This window comes from Diceros bicornis, chromosome 3 (genome assembly GCF_020826845.1).
Source record: "Diceros bicornis minor isolate mBicDic1 chromosome 3, mDicBic1.mat.cur, whole genome shotgun sequence".
Taxonomy (NCBI): Eukaryota; Metazoa; Chordata; class Mammalia; order Perissodactyla; family Rhinocerotidae; genus Diceros; species Diceros bicornis.
Genome location: NC_080742.1, coordinates 88,971,661 through 88,991,810, shown reverse-complemented (window position 1 = coordinate 88,991,810; position 20,150 = coordinate 88,971,661). Strand labels below are relative to the sequence as shown.

Below are 20,150 nucleotides of genomic sequence, written 5' to 3'. Positions count from 1 at the left end.
TCTGTCAGCACACACAAAGAGGTCACGTGAGCACACAGCAAAACGGTGGCCACCTACAAGCCAAGAACACAGGCTTCACCAGAAACCAACCATGCTGGCACCCTGATCTTGGACTTGAACCTCCTGAATGGCGAGAAAATAAACGTCTGTTGTTTAAGCCATCCAGTCTAAGGTATTTTGTTATGGCAGCCTGAGCTAAGATATTGTACTTAGGATCTGGTTATTTTGCAGGATGGAGCCTCCTCAGTCCAGATTATCTAGTCTGCTATACTGCCAGGGGAAGCATAAGGGCAATACTTCTGTTCTTAACCCTAGTGCTCCTTTGTTTAATAGGACACTGTTAATTAAGGGTCCTCATAACTAAACTATTTATTTGATGAAAAAGTGTATTTATATTCACTCTTTCTAAGGCTAATTGCTAAGGTTTTGTGTACATTTTATGTCCCAGTCCCCTCCCCAAATTTAGAAGAAGACATAGGTTAAAAGCCTGAAGGACTATGGGAGCAGAGGTAAGATGTTACTTCTACTTGCAGTGGAAGGTCATATAAGAGAAAGGATAAAAGTAACAAGCTGATCGTGTATAAAGAAATAAAGGTAAGAATGTGTGAATTAGTAAGGATTAGGTTTAACTGCAAAGCACAAATCAGTGGCTTAAACAAGGCAGAGATTTATTTGTGTTTCCCAAAGAAGTCCAGAGGTAGACTGTCAGGACGGGTACGGGGGTTCCACGGTCATCACAGATCCCAGCTTCTTCTGTCTTCCATCCTGAAGATCATCTCATGGTCTGAGACGGCTATTGGAGATTCAGCCATCGCGTCCACATTTCAAAGAAAAAGCCATGGGTCTGGAGAAGCACAAAAGATGAGCCTCTCAACAGAGTTAGATCTTTTAAGGAACTTTCCTGGAAGCACCACCAAATGACTTCTGCATACACTTCCTTAGCAACCCTTAGCTACAAAGGAGAACTGGAATGCAGTATTTTAGCCGTGCATACTGTCACACCCCCCAATAAAATATGCATTCTGTAAATGTAAAAGGGATCATGGATATTGTGTGGTGTATTAATCATGCTTATTATTTTCTGTATTTTATGTATTTATGATTATATATTTATGATTTATTTATTTTCTGTATTTATGATGCTTTAACATCTTGAGGCCTTGCAGACACTGGGAGGGACTGCCCGCCTCCCAAATTTAGCTAACTCCTAGAAATAGTAAATGACCTTCCTACGGGCATCCCTTTGAAATGCAAACTAACCAATTCTGAGTCCATATCCCTCACTACCCTCTTTTTATCAGTCTCCTGCAGTCCAGGACACTATTCCTCTGCCCAAAACCACCCCAGGGCCAGGTACCTGACAACTAGGGACTACCCCTATAGCCCAGAGCCTGCTGAAAATTATTCAAACTCTTCAATCCTAAACTTGCTCAGTTTGCCTATCCTGTCTCATCCATTCTTTCCCCAAGAAAAACCACAATAAAAGCTCTGGGTCATGCTTTCCCCCAGCTCCTTCTGCCTCCTGACCTACCCTGGTGCTTCCCTGTGAGGTCCTGCATGGTGTGGTATGGTCCTGCGTGGTGTGGCGTGTGCCCTCCTCTTGGGAACTGTAAGTGATAAACTCTTCTTTCAAAGGCAGTTGTCCCCATGTCTGACATCTTACCATTCCTCATTAAATCAAATCCCAGATACATCATAAAGCAGGCAGGCAACTAGGAATCTTTCCCACAATATGGTTTTCCACAACAGAAAGCTGGAATCCTGGCAACATTTGCAAGTTATCTCACAATATCTGCTCACAATGTTTTGGTAGAAGAAAAAAAAAGTCATTCATCTCAACTTCTCTTCTGTGCTCCAGACTCATTATCACCCCACCAAATATAAGCTACAAAGTCTACAATTAAACTATGTTCAAAACCAACCTCATTATCTTTCCTCTTCTCAAATCTGCTCCCACATCCATGTTCCTTAGTCTCAGAAACAAAGTGTCACTATCCACACAGCTGCCCAAGCAGGCGCTTCCGAATTACCTTTTAATTGCCTTTTCTCTTACTACCAAAACCTACTGCATCACCACTAGACCCTGGGCAGGAGCTGTGTTCTTCTTTATAGTACCCCTAACCCAGAGCCCAGCACACAATCTGGCACATAACTGGTGCACAATGAATGAATCAATGTGAAGCCCAAGTGCCCCTCATGTCACCTCTAATCCCCACTATACTAACCTTTCCAGGCTTGTTCAGTAGCTTCCTAACTGCCTCCAGACTGTCCCCTTTCTAACCCTTCACCTGTCTTCGTTGTTCTAAAGCACAATTCTGATGAGATGTCCCTATTTAAAAACTTTCCTGAGCTACCCGTCGCTAAAGTCCCCTGCAAGCTTTCAAGGCCCTTTACGATCTAGCCCCAACCCACTTTTCATGTTTTATCTTTCACTGCTTCATATACTTTCAAGTTTCTGGACCTTTGCTCATGCTGTTTCCTCTACTGAAAACTAACCTAACTCTGCTCTGCTGTGCCCCACAGGACCTTATCTCTACCATTACTAGAGTGCTCCTCACACCATATCACACTTAGCTGCACAGGCTCCTGCTTGTCCTCCCCATCCAACCCCCATCATCCTAGACTGTGAGCTCCTTCAATGCAGGAGTCTGTTATATTCATCCCTATATCCAGGCTTGTTTCGGTGCATGGCATATATAGCAGGGGCCCAACTGACTTATTAGTTTAAAAAGATGCCCAAATTGTAAATAGCCATGGAAGACTGAAAACAAACCAAAAAAAACACTACCAAAGTGGAATATGCGCTCACTAATCCATGGATGTTAGTAACAACAACAAAAAGATCAAGTACAATAAACTAATCTAAAGTTAATGTGCTCTCATAAGTATCCCATGAGACTTGGTGAGATGGGCATCGTAACTGACAAAGTGATATGTCTTGTTTAAAATAACCACAACAGTAATAACAGCCAATATGTATTGAGCATTTTGGCCATGAAAACTCTATGAACAGCAGCAGAGCATTGTCTGACACAGCGCAGGAGGGTGAGAGGATAGTCAAAAAGACCAGGCAGGGTTCTGCTCTGCTGTGCGCAGGGTCACTAGGAGTCAGAAGCGACACAATGGCACTCACAAATTGAGCACTTGATTCAGTTACTCTGTGCTAAGTTACATGTATTACTTTTTGTGCTCTTCACAGCCAGTCTAAAAAGTAGGCACTACTACCATCCTTGTTTTACTCATGGGAAAACAAAACAACAAAAATCCAAGGCAGGGGAAGTTAAGAAAATCAGCAGAGGTCACTGGCTGTTGAGTGAAGCAGGGATTCAAATCCAGGCTGTCAGACTCTACAGACTTAACTCTGAACTATTACAACAGACCATCTTTCTTCCAAATGACAGGCGGGGCAGAAAAACTAAAAAATGTCAACATGTAGACCTGTACGGAAAAACAAGACCCTAAGGTCCAAAGCATGGCAGAGAGCAAATGGATGAAGAGTAAAGAGACAAAAAGAGAAGTTTCGGGGCTGGCCCAGTGGCATAGCCGTTAAGTTCTTGTGCTCCACTTCAGTGGCCCAGGGTTCCCGGGTTCAGATCCTGGGCACGGACCTACTCGTCACTCATCAAGCCACGTTGAGGCAGTGTCCCACATAGAAGAACTAGAAGAACCTACAACTAGGATATACAACTATGTACCGGGGCTTTAAGGAGGGAAAAAAAAAGAGGAAGATTGGCAACAGATGTTCGCTCAGGGGCACTCTTCCTCAAAAAAAAGAAAAAAGAAGGTGCATTATAAAACAAAAAAGAGAGAAGATTCATTATCGTGGCTGCTTGATTCTGACAGCCTAAAAAAGCTACACACCATTCCTATCACAGACTGTGATAGTGAGAGGGATCAATGCCGTGATCTATGCTGTTGATGCCTGCCAAAAGTCTCCTTCTCTAAAGTGAGCCTGACAAATTCGTGAACAATCTTCCTGACAATTCCAACTCTCAGTAGGAAGGAAACAATGAAAGGAGCAAACACTGTGAACTTATTTTAACCAGTAAAGAGACACTGCTTGATAAAAAGGAAGCAAGAGGAAACATATAAGGACAACCTGGTAGAGAAATTAACCGTCACTTATTTTCCTGTAGGATCATCACACTGAGAATCAGCAAGAATAAAGAAGTAGAGGTATTTCTCCCTCACACGTAATCCTCCCTGCAACCAAAACCTAGTATGTATTATACTCCCAGTGCAATTCAGATGCACCCTGCATGGAGCACTGTCAGAAGTCAGCAGTGGTGGGTTCTGGATATGTAGGGCCCGCGGGAGTGGGAGAGCAGGGGAAGCAGTGGGCAGAAAGCAAAATGCAAACTTCACACACCTACATTCAAACCCCAGGTGTGCCTCTTATAAGCAGCATGACATTGACATGTCACTTGCCCTCTCTGTTTCAGGTTTCCTCCCCTACAAACTGGGGATAATAGTACCTTCTTCTCAGGGGACTAGTTAAATGAGACAATGACAAAAGGCACCTAGCTCAGTGCCTGGCATGTGGTAAGCACACAATACACATCAGCCATTAATAGGATTATTGTTACCTTGTAAGAGATTTCTCTACAACTCATTAACCTTGGGATTATCTCTCATTTTCTACAATGATTTCCTCGCTGTTACTCCCACCAATCTTCATGGCATATAATGCAAACCCTAACAGAAAAAAAAGTAAAGCCACCCTGCCCTCGTTTTCATGTCAATGTTTCAGTGCAATTCAACTGAACAACAAACATTCAGCTAGGCTGAGCTGGATGGGGGCAACAGGGTAGTTTGAGTAAAAGATAACCCTGCCTTCAAGAATTGCATGGGGCCGGCCCCGTGGCTTAGCAGTAAAGTGCGCACGCTCTGCTACTGGCGGCCCGGGTTCAAATCCCGGGTGCACACCGACACACCGCTGAGGCCATGTGTGCCATGCTGAGGCCGCGTCCCACATACTGCAACTAGAAGGATGTGCAACTATGACATACAACTATCTACTGGGGCTTTGGGGAAAAAAAAAGGAGGAGGATTGGCAATAGATGTTAGCTCAGGGCTGATCTTCCTCACAAAAAAAAAAAAAAAAAGAATTGCATGATCTCTTTTGGGAACAAACAGAAACTACCATTAATTTCTCCTCACTGAGCTGCAAAGGTTAGGGTATAACCCAGTTAGCAATGACAAGTAATCCCCAAAACAGCCACAGAAACATGTCTTTGGTGTTTTTGGATTAATCATCCAGTGATTTTTAAGAAATGGACGACTCTCTGAGAACTGTATTGGCAGCAAACAGTGACTCTCACATGGGTTGGTCTTTAAAGTTGGTCATTCTGGGTTGTGTACATGTATTAAGAGGTGAATGAAAAAAAGAGAGAAAAGTAAAAAAACGAGGTGAATCAAGCGTCTAAGCATGAGATGCTAAGATGAAGATGGTGAGGAAAAATACATACAAGATTATCTTGTTCACCTCTAGTATATGAAGCAGTACTAGCTGAAGGTGAATGAGTAGAGCAAGCCCAGTTTGGAAATGATAGAAAGGCTTTTTCCCAAAATGAAAACAGCTTTATTTTTTTTATTATTATTATAAAAGATACACCTGTTCAATGCCTAAGGGAAAAAAATTAGAATACACAAAAGTGTAGAGAAATAAAGAAAATTACATATAATCCTCCCTAACCACAACATTTGATGTTTCTCCTTCCCGACTTTTCTAAGCACATATTTCTACTTCTTTTTCAAAAATGGGTAACACCACACATGCTGCTTGATACTTTTTCTCCCACACTTCTACATATCATATTCATCTTTCCACTTAACATAGAATCCAAAAATCAAAGTCACAAGGTAGTTTTCTGCAGGCATATTTCCTGACACTATAAGACGAAAAAGAGAAATGCAGGACACAAAACTTGGACTAGAAGACCCCTACTGCTGTCAGATTCCACGTCTACACTGTGCCTAGACCAGCTTGGGAGTAGTAGAACATTTCGCAGCAGATGGGGCTGCCTAGGTGGGGAGGCAGAGTTTTATGCTCCCATAGCCTGACTGGTTGTGGCCCTCTGGGTCTGCAGTATGATGTGCATGCTGAGGTCTCCTTGCTGATACCTGGCTCTGAAAGCTCTGCTGCCCCAGCCACAGAGCCTTTCAGGCAATCTCCAGTGGGATTTTGAAGAAGAGCCCTGCAGCTCACGGAGATTCTGTAGGACACACTTTTCTGCCCCTGCACCCTGGACTCAGAATTGCTTTGGGTTGGTCATTAAGCACCATATTATTTTCCCAAAGCACAGATTCATCACCCTGTTTAAACAAGAATACTAATCTGCTTAACTTCTCACAACTTTTAAAAAGTATAAAAGTAGCTTTGCTGAGGAAAGAAATAAAGAGCTGCCCAAAAGATAAATTTTATCTACTTTAAACAATTTTGCATAAGGAATGTGGCACAAGGGAGTGAGGACTACACCACCAGACAGTCTTAATATGTGAACTCAGAAAGCAGAGTTTATATGCTACTTAGTGTCCTAGCTGCATGAAAAAAGGATGGCCAATATGAGGAAATGGCAATTAATTTTATACTGTTCCTGGGCAAGGAGAGGATAAAGCTAAGGAACTCCATCTTTCCTTAACCAAACTGCACTATAAGTTCAAAAAGCTGCTCAAGTGTGCATAAAATACCTTAAAACAAAAAGTCAAGGGTCCATAACATAGCACGTGAATTGTGAACCTGTTCAAGTCCAGCAGAACCTTAGTTACAGTTAGCACCACACTCTCAGGCACAGGGGACAGGACAGGTAGCCTGGGGCACAAATACACAGGCTGGGCCAGAGGCCAAGCTGGAGCCCGAGCAGCCCAGAGAGAATGAGGAACTTCTACAGTTTGAACTGGACCACCTGCTCAGCAGCAGCCAACTTCTAAAACACTGCAAGAAACTAGCAGGCAGACCTGTGGAGGACTGATGCGAACTTTAAAAAGTAAAAGCTGTAAAGAAAAACTGAGCTTATTTTATGTAATCTTTATTAATAAATTATTGGTACTCTGTAATGTTCAGGATCTTATAATAGAAGTAATTGTGTGTACACAATGATCTGTATGCATATGTGCATCAAGAGACCATGTGGAGAAATAAAAGGAACTGTCATACCCGAGGTTCTAACCTAGGGAGGCAACGTCATATGTTGTTTAGGGGACTTCCCCGAGAGTTCCAGATAAGACTAAAAGGATAGAGAATAGGGGTTTAGAAAGACAGAGAACAGGGACCCAGAGCCCCCATGTCATCACTTGGAGATGAACTACTTCATCCCCAGTTATATTTATGTCTTTACTGCTGGTAAACTCTATTTCATAAATGCTCCTAGTGAAACTGTCCGAAAAAAAAGGTGTGAAGAAGGTACACTAGCCCTGAAGCTGTGTAGGTTAGATACCAACCACTGTTCAGTAACCCCCTTCAATTTGGGCTGAAGGTTAATATCCCATTGGGATCATTCATCTGTCAACAGTTACCAAGTGTCTATTCTGTACTGAGCACTGGCTAAGGTGCAGGTACACAGAGAAGATATAGTCCTTGCTTTCTAGTATATAGAGCAAACAGATAGGAAAATCAGTCTTTACGACAGTGGGATAAATGCCTGACATATAGCGATCCTCAATAAATACTGAGTGGCTGAATCAGTACTATAGTAGAAGTGCACACAAAAAACAAGGGGTCTTCCCAAGGGGATTTATCCCTTTGCCATAACACGGATGAACCTGAAAGTTCACTATTTTGTATACTTGTACACAGAAACCAGCTGTAAAAGAATAAACAACTAGTGAAATAGACAGGAGCTATCAAGGTTTATGAGACAAAAAGGGGAGGGGAGGCAACAGTCAGGAGAAATATTATCACTCATTCTATATAAAAGAATATTTTAATTCTTGTTCTTAGAAACTATAAAGACTATACATGATTTGGAAATGAGACTATACCAAACAATGGCCAAAGAAGAATCGTCCACTCTATGCCTTCTCTTTTGTCTGGTCACTCAGAAATATAATGTTATCTGTAAAAAAGCCAAAGTATAAATATCATTTTCAGAACTCTTTCTCCATTCCATTTAATCATTCCCCTCTAATACATACATACTTCAGTGCTGTTAATGAAAGAGATTTTAGAGAAATTCTCAAAATATTAAACCACTCTTGCTATGTTCATGAGACACATATACAACAGGCATAAATGGAGCTAAAAGTTGGGCTTCGGCTGTTTGTCAACAATTCAGACTTTGTTAGAAGAGGTGGGATATTCCATCACACAGTTAAGGTCTTCTCAGCAATAAGTTCCTACAAAAGAACTAGTCACAAATTTCAATGCTTGCAATGCTCAGACAGATGCCATTAACCCAGGCAGCACATCCTCACACAGAAAAGAACCAAGGCATAACATTACATGTGCCGGAGGTACGGGGCAAAGAGAGGGTTCAACATATGGCCCCGTCAGCAAAGATAGATTTATTTATGTTTTTAAGTAAGTTTGAACACTCATACAGAAGACATTTTCTTTTTAACTTTTAAAAGAGAATAACTTTTATATACTCATTGTTGGGAAAATTTTTACTCATCAATATTACAGAGAAAGCATTTTTATCCCAGAACATCAGACACTGCTCTTAAAATGTTGTCCCACACACAGTTAGTTTAGCATGAGCAAAGGAAAAGAAGTAAGTAGTACTTCCTATCTAATTCCAAAAGATCTAGATTCTAATAACTTTAGAATTAGTCAAAAAATGGTTATTATATAACGAATGAATATTTGTTCATGACTACAGTCTTTTAAAAATAGAATATTTTGGTACAGAATGGTTATTTCAGAGGAGGGTATCAGAATTAACATCACTGTGTAAAAAGGCAAGAGCGCCATCCTCTGGCCGTTATTTTTAAGTTACAGACATGATCCCTAGGAGGAAAAAATATGCCCTACAAAACAGATCAACCAAATTAAACTCTATTTCCTTCAATTCAAATGTCACTGAAGATCTATTCATTTTTACTATTAGCCATAAACCTATGTTAATGGCTCAATCACCCATGCTAGTGAATATAGTGACAAGAAAAAAAACAAATGTCAAATAATCTGAAATTGCTTCTATTTGGCTTGGTTCAGAACAATTCACACAATCCAAAGTTTCCCCACAATTTGGTGGAATATGAAATTTTTCAGTGCTTCATAAATACATGATCAGTAAAGATTTTAAAATGTCAATTATTTTATTAGAAAGCTTGATTTTCCACTGCTGAAATCATAGGTGTAGTTCTATACCACATACAGGTCTGGAAAAAAAATTTTTGAACAGGTAGATATTTCCGGAGACATGGCAGGGTGTGCAGGAAATGATTTGCTGTCAGGACCCTGAAAAATTATGAAAGCAAAATAGAAAGAACCTTGTCTAACGTCTGATAACGAGGGTAAAAAAATACCTATGTTGATAACGAGGGTAGAAAGATACCTATGTCAGTTTTCAAGGTCAACATACTTCCGAAGAAATCAGTAAGAAAATATATATTATGATTATTATTTATAACAAATTATAATTTGTCAATATGTTATAATAGTTAAGACAGGAACTCTGGAGCAAGGAAAAAAGAAAGGTGAAAAGAAAATCTGACAATTAAAAGAGACTTAAGTTCTCAGACTTCTAGCTTCCAGAATTGTCAGAAACCAAACCAAATTTCTGTTGTTTAAAAAAAAAAATAAGAGAGAGACTTAAGACACATATGAACCATGTGATATCTGGTAAAAAAAAAAAAAAAATGTAACAATAATTTCTTAATATTAGGTGTGATAATAGCACTGTAGTTATGTTTTAAAAAGGAGGCCAGGGGCCGGCCTGGTGGTGTAGCAGTTAAGTTTGCACACTCCGCTTCGGCGGCCTGGGGTTCACAAATTCAGATCCCAGGTACGGACCTACACACCACTTATCAAGCCATGCTGTAGCCGTGTCTCACATATAAAGTAGAGGAAGATGGGCACAGATGTTAGCCCAGGGCCAATCTTCCCCAGCAAAAAGAGGAAGATTGGCAACAGATGTTAGCTCAGGGCTAATCTGCCTCACAAAAAAAATAAAAAATAAAAAGGAGCCCATATCTTTCAGCGATACCTATTGAAATATTTATGGATGATATAATATGTCTGGTGTGATTTGCTTCAAAATAATCCAGGTGGAGGAAAAGTGGCTAGGGGCATAGATGAAACAATACTGGCCATCAGTTGATAACTGTTGAAGCTAAATGCTAGAGTCTTTTTTCACTTTTCTCTCCACTTTTGTATATGCTTGACATTTTCCATTAAAAAAATTAATTTTTAAATGATATGTAATTTTGGCATATCTCAGAAGTTCAAAAACAGTGAGATATTACTATAATAAAATATCTTTCATTCCTATCTACTTATTTACAAAAAACAAGGTTTTTCAGCGTTTGTATCCTAAAAACAAGCAAAAGAACAGAACTAATGTTTAACTGTCTTATTTTAGCAATTTACCTAAGAGGTAAAAGAAAAAAAAAAGCATCATTTGATGCATTTCCAATAAAATTTTAGTTTTTATGTTTAAACATTAAAGTTATTTTGGTCAATGATGTACTAAAAATAACTATAACAATAAAAATCAAGAAAAAACATAACATTTAGAGCCTTATTGTCACAGAAGTTTTAAAAATATTAAATTTAGATTTATGTATGCATTTTTGCTACAAATATAATAGGATGAATAAAAGATTCTTAACTATACAAAATATTGTATTAAAATACACTTCTCAGGAGAAAATGGAATGGAAAAACAAGTTCAGAGAAATAGAAATAATGTAATATTTCCAAATGTTGAAGAGCTTGTATATTTTTATACTGAAAAAAAATTTTAATGTCAATTTAAAGATGTCCAAAGGGGTATTACTGTTTTCAAAATTCTTGTAGAATTTTCAAAAGAGTTTGAAAACTCTGATCTAGGGGATATCTTCCTAACCTTCTTTATGCTTTGTGTGTCCATCTTTTCCATGCTGTTTTGTATTTTGTTTAAGGAGAATAACAGGAATTTAAAACAAAATCATCATGTTAAGCACCAAACAGGTTCTGAATAAATCCGTACAAATGTCAAACGCCACTCACGTTAGTGTATCTCTATCTTTCTCATGCTTCTCCCTGTTGAGGCCAGGTCCTTCAAAGACACTAGATTAAAGTTTTTCTAACTCCAAACAATAAGTACTGGCACAGACAGTTCAATTTATACTCTACTCAAAAGTTACTTGTGAACTAAAACTGTGAGTATAGAGAAAATTTTCTAAAGCCAACAGATAAATGTAGACTCTCAGCAAGCCCACAAACACCACTCAGAATTCTCCAGGTGAGGTGCCTTACAATCTCATTAGCATCAGTACCCACAGCCCCAGTTAGTTACTTACAACACAGCCAAGCAGCCATGCCCTTAAAGAAGGAAAGAAGGAAAGGGGGGGAAAAACAATAAAACTAGCTATTATCACAAGCTTCTTACCAGCTATAATTGTTGTTGCTTGTCGCCTCACATTGTTTTTATCCGTATATTCACCATAGTCTACTTTTCCTTCCACATAAATTCGAGACCTGATATAAATAAAATTTACAGTTTTTAGTCTGGAGATTCTAATATACCTTTATGAGAGAGAGTCAGGTCAGAGACAGTATGAGTATACACTAAAGACTAAATATATAAGCATATAGAAACCCATTTTCCCTACCACTTCTCAAAGTTTAGAATTAAGGGTACTGAAACAGCATGTACACAGACTTGACACATCTAGGTAAAACGGGCAATGTCTTCATCCTTGAGCTGACTGTGATCCTTATGGAAGCTACAAAAAAAAACAAACCTGTTCAAAATCTTAAGCCAAAATTTAAAAAAAAAAAAGGAAACGTAAGACCATGAAAATGGAAAGGCACCCTCGTGGCATCCTTTAAATCTCTAGGATTGACTTCCAATGCGTCCTTTTCCTTGATCTTTGATTTTGAATTCCCTAACAGATTTGTTGATTTTCACTTATTTTTCAACTCCTTTCTATAGTGAGGTTCATGAACTTATTCTCAAGGGACTCAGATTGTTAAAATACAGGTTTTCAGCTTAGTATTTCACTCAGAGTTAATTACTAAGACACTTTCTGCACTATTTAGAAGGCTGAGCTAGAAGACAACCATCTTAGCTCTGACCTTTTAAAGAGCAGAAAATGACCATAACGGCACCAGTTTTCAAAGCCCACCACCACTAAAAAAGTATAATACAGAAAGTAGACAAAACTGGTAACATGACTGGGTGCCAAAGGGAATATACACACAGATTCATCAATCAGTAGGTAAAAATTGCATTAGACATTTTCCTTGAAATTTCCTATATGAGTTTGTGTGTGTGTATATGCACATATTCATACGTACATATATACAGGACAAGGGAGGTACACATGAAGAAAAGCTATGCAGTTATTGAAAAGAAACAGATTTTAGTCATTGCTGATATTCTTTTTCATGAAATACGTTTTATTTCTATAAAACAAGTACATTAAACAAGTACATTTCTAAATATATTAACTATGAATACAACTGCTGTCAAACACACCCTTTTGTCCTTCTGTGGGTTTGCAAAAGACACTTTTTTATACGTAATCAATCCAAGCATTCCAAAAGGGCCTACTAAGGCTTTATAAAAATACAAAATAACTGCTGTGACTACTACCACTATGCCTCACTGTGTCAGGCTTCAGACTTCCCAGATCCTTTGCAAAGGACATCATGTGGGAGCCAAGAGGCAAGACACCCACCATCAGAACCCCAGCCGTGGCGGCATGGGAACTCCTAAAGACATGTGCTGCACTTGCTCACGTGGCACTTAGTACAGTTCGCCTTCTCTCTTGCCTCTTCTGCTTCTATTAATGTACACACCTTATTTGCCCTAAATTATAAGTTCTAAACTATGTATTGTACATCTTTGAATTAGCCACTCAAGGCAATGCACCATGCATACAGTATTAAGCACTGAATAAATACCTCTGGAGTTAATATAGAGTAATTAGTAGCACTCAGGGATAAAGGAGTTACACATTCCATGAGAACACCTGTTGTCAGTTTTTTAAACCACTTAATCTCTAAGATCTTTCCTTCCTCCACTTACCCCTTTTTCACATACTGATATGCCACATCTCTGAGGCCCGGCCGGAATACCGAAATTCTGTGCCACGTTGTCTTTTGACTGACATCACCTAAATCACAAGAATAGGAAACATGGTTACAAATGCCAGCAGACAAAACAAATGCCAAGGACAACATGCCCAGCAAAATCAATGTCACAATTTGTGGGAGAACAGAATAGAACTAGAAAAGAAAGATCTTTTCCAAAAATAGCTTACCTCTAATTAGATAACTGATAATAAATAATGTCTATTTATTGTTGATAAAATTAATACCCCTTTCTTTTATACTCACCCATTTGGTATGCTTCACTTTCCCCTGATCGCCACATCTCATTTGTTGCGAGAGAAAATATTGTGACTGGGTTTTTTCCTTCTACCTGTCTCATGACAGGGTCTTGACCTACTCGCCCAAGTAACTGCACACGATTCAGAGCTGAAACGCAACATGTAGATACAGCGAGATTGAGAGAAGTGTCCAGAAGAGGAACTGCTCAAATACTACTTCAACTTCAATCTTGGCAGTAAGCAAAACACAAGTTCTAGAAGATCAGAAAATAAGTTGAACGAGGGAATAAAGGGAGGCTAGGAGGGAAAAAGAAGTTGGCAGGAAAGGAGAAAATATTCATAGACAAAGTAGCCCCACAAAACAAACATTAAGATCTTTATCACTTTATTGTAAATTCTTCAAAATATCTTTTTTTTTTAACTTTATTTATTTATTTTTCCCCCAAAGCCCCAGTAGATAGTTGTATGTCACAGTTGCACATCCTTCTAGTTTCTGTATGTGGGACGCGGCCTCAGCATGGCCGGAGAAGCGATGCGTCACTGTGCGCCCGGGATCCAAACCCGGGCGGCCAGCAGCAGAGCGCACGCACTTAATCGCTAAGCCACGGGCCCGGCCCTAAAATATCTTTTTTTTTTTAAAAAAAAAAAAAACTCTTATGGTTAAAAGAACGAATCAGAGATCTGAAAATCTTTAGAAATACAAGGGACTATTTCTGTGAAACAATAGCTTTCACAAACATTCACTGTCTCAGCACAGAATCTTGGAAGACTTAGATAAACAAATGACTCAAGAAAATTCTATGGCAGGAAAGTGACAACAAGAGTGAGTAAAACTGACTGCTAAGGGAAGAAGGCCCAGTTTACACGAGGCCCCTGCAGTCTGACGGGGCAAGGCCAAGATCTGAGAGGCAAATTATAAGCCAAAGGCATGATGATTAACAGATTATAACCCAACCAGGGCACCTCTTTGGCAACACATTTGAGAATATTAGCACATTGCTATAAACAACATACTTTAAATTTGGAAATTAACTACTACTTACATCTTTCGAGAATCAAGCTACTAGCTATTTCAGACTCATGTCTTACAAACTGATGAAGTACCTAAAGGGGAACAAATGAGTAAAATGGCTTTAATTTTTAGGCAAAGGCAAATGCAAACAGAAGACCCGCAATATTTGGTCACCATCTAGTCAGTAGCTCCTACAGCAGACATCCATAGAAGACAAGAGATGTGTTTCCCATGCTCCTCCACCACACGGTGCCAGAAGGACCATGCAAACACTTCAGGGCAGCCTACTGCAGAAGCCCAAAGATACAAACGAGGTACTAGAGTATACCCAAGAAAGTTAATTTACAGTCCTCTCCTGTATCTTTTATGGCAACTCTCCTGATTATGGTGTTTCTGTGTTTGCACACAAAAGGTAAAATCAACCACGTTGGAAAAATTCATGCTTTTGATAGACGAATGAAAAAAGTCTAAGATTAACAAATATGGATCTCTGATAAAGCACAAAGATATAACTGCCCAAATCAGTTTGTCAGGGAAAAGCAGTCACTGCCACGCAGGAGCAGCACTCAGTGATATTAACAGCTATCATTACTGAATACCAGCTAAGCACTTTATCACTTATCAATTAATCCTCAGAATAAATCTACAAACTATGTAAAATTATCTCCACTTTAGAGATGAGAAAAATAAAGTTCAGAAAGATTAAGTAACTTGCCCAAGATTCTACGGGAAATAAGCGGCATGTCATGCCTAGAACCCAGGGCCGCAAGACACCAAGGCTGTTGCTTTTCCCACTGCCCTCTGCTGCCTCCTTCAAGACATGAGTACATATCACTCAGCACACCACTGAGTTCAGAGTTCAGAGAGTTAACTATTACATGTGTCAAGTGGTAGCATTGTTAATATAAAAAGCAGATCAATGAACCACCAATCAATGAACACCCATTCCCAGGATACTGTTGGCTATGGAATCCTATCACTATGATTTGGGGCAGAGGATGGGTAAGAAAATAAAGATGTGAGTTAAAATATACATAAGAATCAAACTGCTAACTAGTACCTGCGTGGTGATTCTAGAAATGTACTAATTTGAGTGCTCAGATGAGCCAGGGCTCATAAGTTTTATAGAATAATAATATGTCTCATTTTGGGCATACAAAAATCAAGACCTACCGGAGAAGCCGAAATAGGGAAAAAATAATTTAATTGGGATAATTTTTTTAATTAAGTTTTTAACTCTTTTATATGAGGTTTTAAAGCTATCTTAATACTGTAGTATTAGGACAGTAGTCATTTTTCCATGTTTCACATTTCAACACATAAACAAAAACGTTAAAAATACATTAAAAGGTTAAAGTGAGGATCCAAGAATATAGGGTCAATTCTACAGTACAGTAGGGGAGATGAGAACAGGTTTCATAGAGGAACTGATTCTTCATTAGTCTTAACAGGATGGGGAGTAGGAGAGAGGTGTTATAAAGGAGAATCTACAGAACCTGGTACCCAAACGTGGTAAGTAAAGGAAAAGGGTGGTCTAGGCTGGCTCAAGGCTGGCTAGAGTGACTGGAGAGATGAGGAGTTAGACTGGGTGGAATGAGAAGGAACGTTGCACACAGTAAACTTGTGGTGATGTTGAGACTTATGTTGCTCTCCTCAGCAGGGGTAGATTGGGGAGTGGGGAGAGACAACACAGGAGGTAGGTGGTCAGAAAAGGAACCACCTGCCTTAAAAAAAAATGCTAGAACAATGATTCTCACAGTCTTTAGATCACTAAAGACTTGAAATCCCCTCTAAATGACGTAAATGCAAGTAACACGTTTTAAAAAGTAATGACTCCCGTTATGTGAACAAACTAGAAAATTTTTGTTGTGTTTTAGTGAACATTGTTTTCACAGGTAAACTCTGTCCCCAACCCTCCATATCAAACGAGTACGCATAAAGGGGGTGGGGGGCTCGACAGTCTTTTCCCTCTGCAGTTAAAAGCCTAAAGAAATCTGATCACTGTGGCTGATAACAACACACCTCAGCACTAACATGGGAAAGCGTTACCTGTAATACAGGTCTTCGAAACATGGCTTCTATTTTCTTTTCTTACAGTCTAATCTTTAGTCTTTCCTGGAAAAAAAAAATAAGAGACAAATACTACATCTTACAGCAAGAGCACAAACTCGCTAGTCCTAAATTCCTCCCTGCATTCATGATTTTTATGCAGTCCACCCTGCGACAAAAACACAACCTCCCTGCACATTTGACGAGAAGGATCCCCTCCCCCACAAAAACCCTCCCACGTCTATGTCTTTCCGATCCCCCTTAACTTCTTCTTCCTCCAACCTATACAAAAACTTAGGATTCTGAGTTAGTATGCCCAATTCCATTCCACTGTCTTCCCAAATTGCATTAAAATGCAAGCTCCCTTACGGCAGAGATTTTTGTTTGATTTACTTACTGCCACACCCATTACTTCTACAACACACAGTGAGGCTCAATAAATACTAGAATGTCATCAAGAGACTTTAATCTGGAAATTGCTGCTGCAGAAATTACTGCCTCCATGCCCGTTAGCAAAGACCAAGGACATGCCTGGGCTCCCCTTCCCAAAGGTGGCGCTCCCAACCAACAACGTAGACGGCAGGGAGGTGGCAGCAAATCGCGCACCGCACCGGGGAGAAGAGAAGGGCCTGCCACCGCCCCAGCACCACCTTCCGACCCACGCAGGGCCGCACGCACACCCAGCACGGGACTCCACACTTCTCTCCCTCACCTGACGCTCTAGCCCGAACAGCCTTCAAGAGAGGATCACTTCCGGGTACAGCCGGGACGCAAGGCTCGCGAGAGGAAGAAGAAGACGGAAAGGCCTCGGCGTGCGGCGTAGAAACGCTGCCGGCCAGCGCCGTGGGAAACACGGCCGCTTAACGCGGTAGTTCCGGGAGTTTCTTTCCGGGTGCGAGAGGATGGTCACCGCCACAAGTGGTGAATGAACTGATGTCAGGTTTCTAGTGAAAGGAAATTATTTGATGAGGTTCCCAACTGCGTCCGGGAGAGGGCGAGCTAGGTCAAACAAAAGATAGCTCTGGGGGTCGGCCCCGTGGCTTAGTGGTTAAGTGAGCGCGCTCCACTGCTGGCGACCCAGGTTCGGATCCCGGGCTCGCACCGACGCGCTGCTTCTCTGGCCATGCTGAGGCTGCGTCCCACATACAGCAACTAGAAGGATGTGCAGCTATGACACACAACTATCTACTGGGGCTTTGGGGGGAAAAAATAAATAAATAAAATCTTAAAAAAAAAAAAAAAGATAGCTCTGGCTCTGGGAAAAGCTAGGAAGGTCCAGGCCCCCTCAAGCAGTCAGAAAACCAGAAAAAGGAGTAAGGAAAGAGCTGAGACAGCAGAATTTAAAATCAAGATAAATAATATTTTAATGCAATATTTTAAAAAGTCAAAATTAATGCAAAAAATCCATGATGAACAAAAAATTAAAATTTTAATTAAATACAAGATCTGAGCCATACCAGATCCTGAGGCACAAGGAAAAATGTGTGTCCCTACATACATGTTTTTATATATTTAAAAAAGTTCTTTTCCAGAAAATTAAAGTACTTGAAGAAATGTCGAAAATTTGAAAAGTAGGTGTATGAAAACTCATAACACTGGTTTAAGTTTAAATATTTTATTTATACCAAAAACTGAATTTATTATAATTTGTATAATTTTATTTTCCTGGCTTTAATGGAAGTAAATTGATCAATAATACTTTCAAAATCTACTTCTTTGTGTATCTTATTTCCAATTGCAAGAATTGCCACGTCTGACAATTTTTCTTGACCGAGTGGCAATCTTAAGTAATTTTAATTAACTTCAGCTTACTGACTTTGTCTTTATTTAAAACTCTGATATTTTGTTCATGGTGGATTTTTTCATTAATTTTAATATTTTGAAAATATTGCATTAAAGTATCATTAATCTTGATTGCTGGTTTTCTTGGCATCCCATAAATGTTGCCTCATTCACCCTAATCCTGGCCCTGGTAAGAAACAGCAGTATAGAGCCCCACAGGCTGCAGAATACAGGCCAGAGGGGCCTCCCCAGGTCTTCCTATCTCCTGGTCCTGGCTCTGTCCAGCTTCTAGAAAAGGAAGGTACCCTCCAGATCATTCTAACATGCAAATCTCTTCAGGACCGTGCTTAAAACCCTTCAATGGCCCGTTCTTGCCCTTATATGAAAAAATATGAACTATGTAACATGGTTTCCAACATACACCTTAACCCACCTCCTGAAAGTCTGACTTACTAGTTGGTATATTGCTAGGTGCTTATCTCCATTTTACTTCCACCTTCACAGTGTTTAGTTCCTGAAACATACCATGTCATATTGTGTTCAGGCCTTCCGCTGGTATTAATCACCCCACACACCACCCACGATGTTACTACTGTCAGTGCCCTCCAATGATTTCCTATTTAAAAATCCCACTTCTGGGGCTGGCCCCGTGGCGTAGTGGTTAAGTTTGTGTGCTCCGGCGATGGCCCAGGTTAGCGGGTTCAGATCCTGGGTGTGGACCTACACCACTGGTCAGCCATGCTGTGGCAGCAACCCACACACAAAATAGAGGAGGACTGGCACGTTAGCTCAGGGCTTATCTTCCTCAGGCAAAAAAAAAAAAAAAAATTCTACTTCCACTTGAGCTGTTGAGTCAAATGAAAAGCTAAATTCATCCTTTCCTTCAAAGTCAGTTTCCCCCTTCTAAGCTCCTTGCTTGTTTTGATGGTACCGAGATTCTCCCAGACTTGAACTTTGGAATCACCTTTAAAACTTCTCCCTGATCATCTACATATGTTCATCCATATCCAATCACTTGGCCCTAAGTCTTTCTTCATTATGCCACTAATATCTCCCTCTTCCATTCTACTCACGAATACTTTGGAGTGAGGTGTGTGGAAAAGGTTGAGCAGAAAGCACCATGCAAATTGAAACTAGAGACACCTTGGGTGAACTCTTATAGCTTTATAAATAACATCTTAGTGGGGAATCTATGCTAATCTGAGTTCTCTCTCAGTCAAGAATTACCAACACACATTCTTAGACTTTGGCTGGAGAAAGTTGCAAGTGCTGCTACTTTCCTTTTTCTTCTTTGACAAAGAAAAAAATACTAAAATACACTAAATTTTATGACGTATAATGTGATGGAAGAACGGAGTTAAAGCATTTTCTTCTGTTATCAAATAGATCCTCCTTTCCAGCAAAGCAAATGCTTCAGCGTCACTTTGCTCTCACTGTCCTCAGCGTCAGAAATGCCTTTTCCCTACACTTTCAAACTTCTCTACTCCAATAGTCCCTCCTTTCTCTCTTCTCCCATTTCGCTTTCTTTACACACTCAGTCTATCTTGTACTAGAATTTAAATGCCCATGAAGGTGCCTCCTTGTCCCCATCGATTGTGAGCTCTTAGAGGACAGGGACTTTGTTGTGACTATCTAGTTAGCAATTATGCTTTAAAACAAGAACAGGCCTTAGAAGGACCCAGGCCACAGGCCAGAACAAAGAACTAGGAAGAACCCAGAAGTATACTCAAATAGACCTGCAATTAGAAGATCAAAGAAACAAACAAAAGAATCAAGGACCTAAAAGAGCAGCTGAAATGTATTTTTGTGTTAAACACACCCATTT

At 39.9% G+C, this 20,150-nt stretch overlaps 1 protein-coding gene across 3 annotated transcripts; it reads right to left on the bottom strand.

The window, feature by feature from the left end:
- Positions 1–647: 647 nt before the first annotated feature.
- Positions 648–17,325, bottom strand: SSBP1 (single stranded DNA binding protein 1). Of its 3 annotated transcripts, XM_058531658.1 has the most exons (8): positions 17,256–17,325; positions 16,544–16,609; positions 14,526–14,586; positions 13,490–13,630; positions 13,179–13,266; positions 11,535–11,623; positions 7,981–8,054; positions 648–844 (listed from the first exon to the last, which is right to left on the bottom strand). In XM_058531658.1, the coding sequence occupies exons 2-7, from the start codon at positions 16,565–16,567 to the stop codon at positions 8,011–8,013; spliced, it is 447 nt and encodes a 148-aa protein (XP_058387641.1). In that variant the 5' UTR covers positions 16,568–16,609; positions 17,256–17,325; the 3' UTR covers positions 648–844; positions 7,981–8,010. The 3 variants fall into 3 exon arrangements, with proteins under 3 accessions (XP_058387641.1, XP_058387623.1, XP_058387633.1); XM_058531640.1 differs by lacking the exon at positions 648–844 and having other exon boundaries at positions 7,830–8,054; XM_058531650.1 differs by lacking the exons at positions 648–844; positions 17,256–17,325 and adding an exon at positions 17,068–17,216 and having other exon boundaries at positions 7,830–8,054; positions 16,544–16,602.
- Between the last annotated feature and the right edge of the window lie 2,825 nt (positions 17,326–20,150).

Bases quoted from the DNA above. Each gene is read 5' to 3' on its own strand.
- SSBP1 (XM_058531658.1), bottom strand. From the start codon at position 16,567: ATGTTTCGAAGACCTGTATTACAG. The intron at 14,587-16,543 runs GTAACGCTTTCC...GTTCCCCTTTAG, and splicing joins TTCGAAGACCTGTATTACAG to GTACTTCATCAGTTTGTAAG. The intron at 13,631-14,525 runs GTAAGTAGTAGT...GTTGCGTTTCAG, and splicing joins TAGCTTGATTCTCGAAAGAT to CTCTGAATCGTGTGCAGTTA.